Source organism: Dipodomys merriami, unplaced genomic scaffold (genome assembly GCF_024711535.1).
Source record: "Dipodomys merriami isolate MVZ:Mamm:240054 unplaced genomic scaffold, mDipMer1.0.p SCAF_78, whole genome shotgun sequence".
In the NCBI taxonomy this organism is placed as follows: domain Eukaryota; kingdom Metazoa; phylum Chordata; class Mammalia; order Rodentia; family Heteromyidae; genus Dipodomys; species Dipodomys merriami.
The window spans coordinates 1977143-1987153 of record NW_027206379.1 but is presented as its reverse complement, the minus strand read 5'-3'; the positions used below and the strand labels follow the sequence as shown (position 1 = coordinate 1987153).

At 52.6% G+C, this 10011-nt stretch overlaps 1 protein-coding gene across 2 annotated transcripts; it reads left to right on the top strand.

Moving 5' to 3' along the window:
* On the top strand, positions 1 to 5701 carry Tmem134 (transmembrane protein 134). Of its 2 annotated transcripts, XM_070009506.1 has the most exons (7): positions 1 to 255; positions 1126 to 1190; positions 1872 to 1961; positions 2079 to 2155; positions 5002 to 5046; positions 5168 to 5221; positions 5341 to 5701. In XM_070009506.1, exons 1-7 carry the CDS (start codon positions 82 to 84, stop codon positions 5421 to 5423), a joined length of 588 nt encoding a protein of 195 aa, XP_069865607.1. In that variant the 5' UTR covers positions 1 to 81; the 3' UTR covers positions 5424 to 5701. The 2 variants fall into 2 exon arrangements, with proteins under 2 accessions (XP_069865607.1, XP_069865608.1); XM_070009507.1 differs by lacking the exon at positions 5002 to 5046.
* Positions 5702 to 10011: the final 4310 nt, after the last annotated feature.

The following is a 10011-nucleotide window of genomic DNA, read 5'->3' as shown; positions in this document are numbered from 1 at the left end:
ATGACGGCGGGCGGGGCGTCGTCATCGCCGGGAGGCCGGCGCTGATGGCGGCGGCGCGGAGCGTCTGAGCGGGCGGGGGCCATGACCACCGCCCGGCCCCAGTTCAGCATCGATGACGCCTTCGAGCTGACCCTGGAGGACACGGGGCCCGGGCCGGAGTCCAGCGGGGTCTCCCGCTTTGGGCCGCTGCACTTCGAGCGCCGGCCCCGGTTCGAAGTGGCTGACGAAGACAAGCCGTCCGGACTGCGCTACCAGGTGAACGGCCCGCCCCCCAGTGCCGGACCGGGCGGGACTGCAGGCCGGGTCCTGGAGAACCCCGCTTAGAATCTGTGTGGGGGCCCGAGCGGAGCGGGAGACTGCCCCCTGGCCGTGTCCCCGGCTCCGGGGCCCTGCCTGTACGCTTCCAGTTCCGATTTGTGTCCCCAGCCTTCACCAAGAGCGGGGACCTCGGACCAGCTAACCCCTCAGGGAGCACACAGAGTCCTAACCCATCCTGGAGATTGATACCCGACTCCCACTGAGTTTGGGGTCCCTACTGAATCCGAAGCGGACCTTGTTCATCCGTGGAGTAACCCCTTTGGCCCAGGCCAGATGATCTAGGGTAACCTGCATCCCCTTGTCTGTTTTAGAGATCCCCATACCATCCCAGAGCTGGGAGGCGCCCCACTCGGAATCCGCCCACCCCTTGACCCCCACGACTAAACTGGAAATACTTTTTCTTCTCCATCAATCCTAGTTTCCTTCCTGGGATTCTTTTCCCAACCTGGAGGAGATTGTGTGCCCCAAATTTGGGAACCCTGGGCTGTCTTGCCCTGCCACCCTAGCTCTCCAGCCTCCGTGGCTGGCTCCTGAAATATCCTGAGAGCTCCATTCGGACTCCCTAACTTGCTCCTGGGACCTCTGCTAGCTCCTGGTCCCTACAACTCCCAGCATCCACCCACATCCTACCTAGGTTTGGGTGTCTGTGAATCATCAAACTTGTTCTGCTGGGAGGGTGAAGGGCCAGGATAGCAGCTGCCAGGCCGCCAGACAAACTGCTGTGTGGCTGCTTGGCTCCTCTCTCAAGAGGGGCATGAACAAGGGCCTGAGCTCAGCAACCCGACTGAACCCTGTGTTCTGGAACAGAACCTGGAGAATGATGAGGATGGAGCACAGGCGTCTCCAGAGCCAGATGGGGGAATCAGCACCAGGTTAGGGCCAGGTGGGGACCCACCCTGTACCTTGAACCCCATGCTTCTGGCCCTTGTCCACTGGGACCTGCCCAGTCCCCCACCCACTAAACTCAGCTCTCTCATGTTCTATAAGATTGCTAGATCCACTACTCTGGTAGGGTCTCCTGTCCACCAAGACCACATTACTGCAGTGCACAACATCAACCACCTACCACATCAGGCTTTGTGTGCATAGGTGCCAGTACCAGGTCTTGGACTCATGGCCTTATGCTCTTGTTGGGCCTTCTTGATAACTGCTGGTGCGCAACTACTTGAGCCATATCCCCAGTCTGGCATTTTGCTGATTAACTGGAACTGCAGTCTCCAGACTTTCCTGCCTGGTATGGCCTCAAATCTCCATCCTCCAGGTCTTAGCCTCATGAATAGTTAGGATTACAGATGCGAACCACCAGTATTGAGTCACCAGGCATTTTATCCTATGGGAACCACAGTCTACTCTGATCCCCTGTCTATCCATAGGTTACCTGTCTTGCAGGAACTCTTAGCTCTCATCCCCGTTTTCCCCTACTCAGTCTTGAGGATGCCCCACACACACACACTTGAACTCATCCCTGCCCCCTCTCGGCACCACGCTTACATTTATCATAATTCCACGCCCCTTCCTTCTCCTTTTGCTCACTGGGCCCCTGTGTCCTGCAGGGATTCTGGGCAAACATCCATCCGCAGCTCCCAGTGGTCCTTTAGCACCATCAGCAACACCACCCAGCGCTCCTACAATGCCTGCTGCAGGTGAGACCCTCTTTGTCCTGAGCCCCAACCTCCAAGTGCCCTCCTTCCCTTCCAGCCAATAGCCCTAGCTCCCCACCCTTTATCTCTTTCACCCTCATCCTGCTCTTCTGCCACCAGCTGGACTCAACACCCTTTGATCCAGAAGAACCGCAGGGTAGTGCTGGCCTCCTTCCTGCTCCTGCTGCTAGGGCTAGGTGAGTGCCTTAAGGACCCAGCCTCTCCTTCCCTCTTCCTACAGCTCCCATATCCCCTTGATACACTGGGCTCCCAGAGTCCAGTCCTCTGAGTTACTTGTCAGGAACCAGGGCCTTGAGAAGGCTCTTGAGAAGGGCAGGCCCAGGATTCGGATCACCAGCCAGGAAATCACAGACTGAAAATGGAACCTGGGTCGATGCTCCAAACATCTGTTGACTTTGACTACTCCTCTTCCTCCTCCTGCTCCTCTTTCTCTCCTCCTCCTCCCCCTCCTTCTCCTCTGCTATTTATTTTGTGTTGACATTGGGCAGGCTTATTTTCCCACCATACAGAGGTCACACAGCAAAGGAGAGACAGAATCCAAAAGCTGGGTGTGAGGGCAGGTGTTCCCGTGGCAAGGATGCTGAGTGCCAGCCACCCCATCCAGGGGCTCCTGTCACTTTTTTTGTAGATACTGTACAGAGGGGTTACAGTTACAGGAGTATCACTTCTTCTTCTTTGGAGTCTAAGAGCCAATCAAGATCTCGTATCACTTTCTCTTCTTTGGAGTCTAAGAGCCAATCAGGATCTCATTCCATTCCCATTGCTCAAATGAGGAAACCGAGGCCCTGAGCAGGTACATCTCACTGCTAGATGTTTCTGACTCCCAAGCTCCTCATTCTGAGGGGCTGAGTCAGGAGTCCCTAAAGAGGGACCAGTTATGGCTGCCTGCCCCCTCCCCACTCCAGGGAGGTCAAAGTCTCTTCCAAGCCCAATAGCCTGAGCAGAAGAAGAAGCTGTGGTGCCAGTCATTATGGCCCTGTCTGCTGGTGAGACAAGCATCTCTAGCAGCCTGGCAGCATAGACTTAGGCCAGTGAAGGGTCTTGCTTGAGTCTGGAAGCAGACAAGCAGGAATAAACCCACATGTGGGACCCACCAAGGTCTCATAAAGGATTCGCAGGGAATTAGGAAAAGATGGCTCCTCTGGGAGGGCAGAGCCTGCAGCCATAAGCAAGAGGGCAGGGAGGGAGTTTGTGCCCCTTTTTGAGGTGCTCTCAGCAGTACAGGAAACAGAAGGCAGCACACTGTGGCCCAGACTGTATTGTTCACGCAAAACTTGCCCCATTGCCCCTCCAACTAGGACTCTGGATCTGAAAAAGTAGATCCAACCATAACCTGTCCATCTTGTCTATCACCCATTGTCAGCCAAAGTCAACATCCCTGCCAGGGGCCACAGTCCCTACCGGAGTCCTCCAGCTGGGCTCTTGGGCAGTCTTGCCCAAGGTTGGCAGCTCTCGGCCAGACTTAGCGTTTGTAATGCTGTTCCCTCAGCCTGGAATTCTTTCTCTGCCTGAACAATGCCCACAGCAAACCTTCTACAGCCAGTTTTCACCTTCCAACTGCAGCCGTGGGCAGGTGACTTCCCTTTGTGTCCCATTCCACCAGAGTGACATGGCAGTGATGGAACTCATCTAGCCAGTGTCTGGAGCACCTCGGAAGTGCTCCATACATGAACTGCTGCTATTTCTTTCTTTATGGGGGGGAGGGGGGTGATCAGTCATGGGGCTGGAACTCGGGGCCTATGCACTGTCTCTGAGCTCTTTTGCCCTACTACTTTGAGCCACAGCAACCACTTCTGGTTTTCTGGTGGCTAATTGGACTCTCATGGACTTTCCTGCCCCAGCTGGCTTTAAACAGTGATTCTCAGATCTCAACCTCCTGAGTAGCTAGGATTATAGTCCTCATGAGCCACCAGTGCCCAGCAAAGTAAGATGATATCTATCTATCGATCTATCTGTAGATAGATCTATAGATTATAGATATACTATAGATACAGATATAGATATCTACAGATACACCTATAGATATAGATATAGCTATAGATATCTATATATCTGTAGATAAACTATATGTTTAGAGATAGATCACCTTTTTTTTGTCCGTCATGAGGCTTACACTCAGCTGAGCTCTTTTTGCTCAAGGCTATTGCTCTGCCACTTTGAGCCACAGTGCCCCTTCCAACTGCTGCAATTTCACCTCTGCTCAGCTTAGCTGTCACTGCCTCCAGGACTGCTCTCCCTGGTCCCCCAGGCTGGCACAGGGCTACTGCTCTAGGCTTCCACACAGCTCTGTTCTCACCCCCACCCTCCCTGGGTTGTAGCTTGTGTTTGTGTGTAAGTCTGTGTGTGCTGGTTCTAGGGTTTGAACTCAGAACCTGGGAGCTATTCCTGGGCTTTTGTGCACAAGGCTCGTCGAGCTCTACCACTTGAGCCACAGCTCCACTTATGACTTTCCAAATAATTGGAAATAAGCCTGCCTGGGCAGGCATTAGCTTTGAACTGCAGTCCTCAGATCTCAGCTTTCTGAGTAGGTTTACAGACTGGGCCACTGGCACCTAGTTTAGGTTGTAGTTTTAGGGGGAGCCCTGGTTCCGTTGGTTTTGGGTGTACTGGAGTTTGAAACCAGGGCCTTGTGCTTTTCTAGACAGACACTCCACCACTCGGGCTGCACAGCAAGCCCGCTTTCAGGTTCTTGTTGGTCCCTCCATTAAGGAAGGGCCAAGATGGCAGGGCCCTTCTCTTTCACCCGGCTTTGTGGGCACCGGGCATGCAGGAAGTATTAAGTATTTGTTAAATGACTGAAAGGCCACACCAAGGAGCAGATAAAGATCTCCCATTTCACAGACGTTTTCCAGGGCCCACCAAGTGCCCAGCTCTGAAAGCAGCTGAGTGAGCTTCCTGGGGAGGGTCTCCGCCTGGCATCCAGGTTAGGTGGGGACCGCCACCCCGGGACCCTAGCCTGGCTGGGGGTCGGTGGGGGGGCGGGAGGCTCCGCCCTCACCTCCCCGGGCCCGTCTGTGTGCAGTGCTCATCTTGGTCGGCGTGGGACTGGAGGTGGCCCCCTCTCCAGGTGAGCGCCCCTCCTTGTGCCCAGGGGCCCTGGGCAAGCCTCCCCCCCTCCCAGCAGGACTCAGCCCTATTTTCGGCGGAGGAGGCTTGGCCAGGCAGTCAGCGCCCATCTTCCTCCGCAGGTGTCTCCAGCGCCATCTTCTTCGTGCCGGGCTTCCTGCTGCTGGTCCCGGGAGGTGAGCGTGGCCCGGCCCGGGCGGGGCGGGGCGGGGCGGGGCGGGGCCGGGCGCGGAGGGGCGGGGCCGGGCGCGGAGGGGCGGGGCCGGGGCCTCGCGCTGACAGCCCCGCCCCGCAGTGTACCACGTGATCTTCATCTACTGCGCGGTCCAGGGCCGCCGGGGCTTCCACTTCTTCTACCTGCCCTACTTCGACAAGTGAGCCGCCGGGGGACCTTCGGACACCTGTGGCCAGGGCCCTGAGCCGCGGCCTCGCGTGGACGGGGCGGGTGCTCCACCGACCGGCGCCCCGCTCCCTCCCCTCATCTCAGGGGAAGAGGCCCTCAGGACCCTGGCGGAGTTGGCTCAGAAGTTTGGGGCTTGCCAGCCCGGCCTTGGGAACGTTGCCCCTCGCCTGTCCAATCCTTAACTTATGCCTGGGCCCACAGGCTGCAGGGTTGGTGGTATTTTGTGCTAATAAAAAGGTAATGAGCCCAGAAAGGGATGTTTGTGCCTTCCTGGCCTGACTACAACTTTTTCCCACAAGGCTGAGAAAAGGCCCCACCCCGGGGCTGACCAGCCTTGGAGACCATCGATCGCCCATTATATGCACAACAATCTTGGGGCTCAGAGATTTGCCCAAGGACACTAATATTGAGGGCCAGACCTGGGTCTGGAAGAAGTGTCCTAGCTTCTCTGCCCCAACTCTCAGCAGACTAAGCCAGAGCCCATTCTAGGAACCCTGGCCCAGAGACTCAGAGATGACGCAGGATTGGGGCCTGGAGGCTGGTATTCTGGATCCCGCCTGGCTCTGGGGCCCTGGGCTGCCACAGCCGGCTGCAAATGTGGGCCATGTGAAGGCAGCGGCCCCGCCCCTCCTTCCATGCCCTACTTCCCAAGCAGAGTTTGGGAGAACTAGGGGACAGAGGATGTGGGAAGCAGGCCTCGTGACTGGAGCCTTAGGAACTAAAGACTATTTGACCCACAAGGCATTTAGAAAGACCATCTCAAAAAAAAAAAAATCAGGACTTTGGAAAATCAGAACATCTTGGAATCTTGGGGACTGACACACAATCTCTGAGAAGACTGAAATCTGAGCTCATAATAGCTCCTATTTGCCAAGCTCTTAGGGCTAAGGCACCAGACTGCTGTTGAGCACCGGACCTGGGTCAGGTCGTGAAGTCCTCACTGCCGCCACCCCCGTTTTACAGAGGAGAGCTCACCCACCCAAGCCCCACCTGCAGATTGCCCACACTCAGAACCATAACCGAGGGGTTCCAGCACCAGACCAGGTCTTTTCCATGACTCTGGGGGAAAGCAAGGAGGGGGAAACCAAGCTGTCAAAGGTCCCACTGAATGAGGAGTCTGTACTTCTGACTAAAATGTCAGCACCCTTAAAAGAGGACTCTCCCCCTGCAAGTCCACAGCACTAGGACACTGAGCACCATGGTGTCTTGTGCTGTTGTTTATTTCTCTCTCTCTCTCTCTTTTTTTTTTTTTTTTTTTGTCAGTTGTGGGGCTTGAGCACTGTCCCTGCACTCTTCAGCTCAAGGCGAGCACTCTACCACTTGAGCCACAGTGCCACTTCCAGTTTTCTGGTGGTTTATTGGAGATAAGAGTCTCACAGACTTTGCTGCCTGGGCTGGCTTTGAACCGAGATCCTCAGATCTCAGCCTCCTGAGTAGTTAGGATTACAGTCGTGAGCCACTGGCACCTGGCGAAAGTTATGATTTTTTTTGTTGCCAGTCCTGGGGCTTGAACTCAGGGCCTGGGCACTGTTCCTGAGCTTCTTTTTTGCTCAAGGCTAGCGCTGTACCACAGCGCCACTCTTGGCTTTTTCTGTGCACGTGGTACTGAGGAATGGAACCTCGGGCTTCATGCATGCTAGGCAGGCACTCTACCACTGAGCCACCTTCCCAGCCCTTGTGTTATTGCTGAGTGGACAGATGCCCCCACCCCTGCTGCTACACCCTGGCCTGCCCACCCCTGCTTCCCTCACACCCCCATCAAAACACTTAGGGGGCCCCCTTTGATGCAGGAACTCCTTAACCGCCCCCTCCTACTAGCTGTGACAAGGAATGAAGGGTTTACAATACTTTTATTAGGTAAAATAAAAACTAGAAGAGTGAAACAAAAAGATACACCAAATCTAAGTACACATTATATTCCTTTTAATAAATATGATCAGAACAAACACCAAAAATGGAAACATTACCAAAATGGTTCATTAAGAAATGAGCAATAAGCCGGGTGCTGGTGGCTCACGCCTGTAATCCTAGCTACTCAGGAGGTTGAGATCTGAGGATACAGTTCAAAGCCAGCCCAGGCAGGAAAGTCCATGAGACTTATCTCCAATAACCACCAGAAAACCGGAAGTAGCACTGTAGCTCAAGTGGTGGAGCACTAACCTGAGCTGAAGAGCTCAGGGACAGAGCTCAGGCCCAGAGTTCAAGCCCATGACCGACAAAAAAGAAAAAAGAAAAAAAATGAGTTAAGTGAGCAATAGGGCTGGGAATGTGACTTAGTGGTAGAGTGCTTGCCTCACATGCATGAAGCACTGGGTTTGATTCCTCAGTACCACATACAAAGAGAAAGCCAAAAGAGGTACTGTAGCTCAAGTGGTAGAGTGCTAGCCTTGAGCAAAAAGAAATTCCAGGACACTGCCCAGGCCCTGAGTTCAAGCCCCAAGACTACCAAAAAGAAAAAAAGACGAAAAAAAGAAAAAAGCTAGGTTCTGGTACATGCTAAACAAGCAGTTTACCCCTGAGGTACATTCCCAATCCAGAGTCTGGCTTTTGCTTGTGTGTTTATCTAATCTAGATCACACTGACAGCAACATTTCTCAGAAAATGATGGAGACCCTAGACTCCAAATAAATACCATATGTCTCCTTGGCCTGAAGAGGTATAATTAGGAGCACGCAGATTTCCTTAGTGAATTGTGACTCAATTCACCTTGATCCTTAGTCCATTGTGGGCCACTATTTCTGCACTAACACAGCTTTCCTTAAATTTTCTAAGAAGTCTGCTCTCAGCCATCACTTTCAGCCTCTAGTTGTCATTGCATTCTGAGTGTGTCTCCTGTATCCTGGACTCAGCAATAGGGAAGAATCTACATATCTGCTCTTCTGTTTATTAATTAACTTTAGACTTCATTATAAGGGTTGCCATTAATATAACAGTTAGAATGTTTCATTCAACAGTCAAATCAACAGAGGAAGATGGGCAAGGAGTACGATTCAACTGGTAGAGTGCTTGCTTAAGTGCAGTGCCCTGAGTTCAACCCCCAATATTGGGGGAGCAGAGGGAGAACACCTGGAGGAAAGTGGGGAAAAGGAGAATTCCTAACTGAATTAGTGTAAGTCTGGGAAAGAAAAAAAAAGCAAAGAGAAACTGCATAGAAAACATTAAAACAGAAGGTAAAAACACTGGTTCACATCTATAATCTTAGCTACTCAGGAGCTGAGATTGGAGGATGGAGGTTTGAGACCAGTGTGGGCAAAAAAGGACACAAAATTCTATCTCTAATAACCAGCAAAAAATGAGGTTTGAGATATGGCTCAAGTGGTAGATTGCCAGTCATGAGTAAGCAAGCGAAGTGGAAAGCACAAGGCACCGAGTCAAAGAAAGAAAGGTGAGAGAGAAGGAGAGAGAGAGAAAGAGAGAGGAAGGAAGGAAAGAAGGAAGGAAGGAAGGAAGGAACTGTCCTTTTGCCAGGCGCTGGTGACTCACACCTGTCATCCTAGCTACTCAGGAGGCTGAGATCTGAGGATCACAGTTCAAAGCTAGCCCAGGCAGGAAAGTTCGTGAGACTCTTATCTCCAATTAACCACCAGAAAACCAGAAGTGGTGCTGTGGCTCAAGTGGTGAGCGCTTGCCTTTAGCTGAAGAGCTCAGGGACAGTGCCCAGGCCCATAGTTCAAGCCCCATGATGGACAAAAAACAAAACAACAAAACTGTCCTTTTGGCTGGGCACAGGTAGCTCATGCCTGTAATCCTAGCTACTCAGGAGGCTAAGACCTGAGGATTGCAGTTCAAAGTCAGCCCAGGCAGGAAAGTCTATGAGACTCTGATCTCCAATTAACCAGCAAAAAGCCAGAAATAGTAGCTCAAAGTGGTAGAGCAATAGCCTTGAACACAAAAGCTCGGGGACAGTACTCAGCTCTTTAAGTACATGCCCCAGAACAGGCACCAAAAATAAAAAATAAGCCAGGTGCCAGTGGCTCACACCTATAATCCTAGCTACTCAGGAGGCTGAGATCTGAAGATCATGGTTCGAAGCCAGCCCGGTCAGGAAAATCTGTGAGACTCTTATCTCCAATAAACCACCAGAAAACCGGAAGTGGCTCAGTGGCTCAAGTGGTATAGTGCTAGCCTTGAGCAGAAGAGCTGAGGGACAGCATTCCTGCCGAGTTCAAGCCCCAAGACCGACAAAAAAATAAAAACAAATAAATAAATAAATGAAGTCAGTCTCAGTTCCAAGACAAATTGGATTTGTAGCAGATACCAAAAATTAACAACATTTGAATGGGGATATAAGCTTACTTCCCAAGAAAAAAATCTATGGGTAGAGTCTATCTGTCTGCATTTTTGAGCCCCAGGAACCCCCTATGTTCCTAGGATGCAGAAGGATTCGAGTGGCAGCTGGGGGAGGGAGTGGGGATGGGGAAGGTTGGGGGAGGGAGGGACTTTCCCAGGCTGACTATCCGCCAGTGCTGTCAAAAGTAAGAAGCAGCTAGCGTGGCTGGGTCTCCTTGAGCAGGTCCTGCTGGTGTCTGAGTCTCAGGAGATCTGGCTCTTGCTGCCAGCACC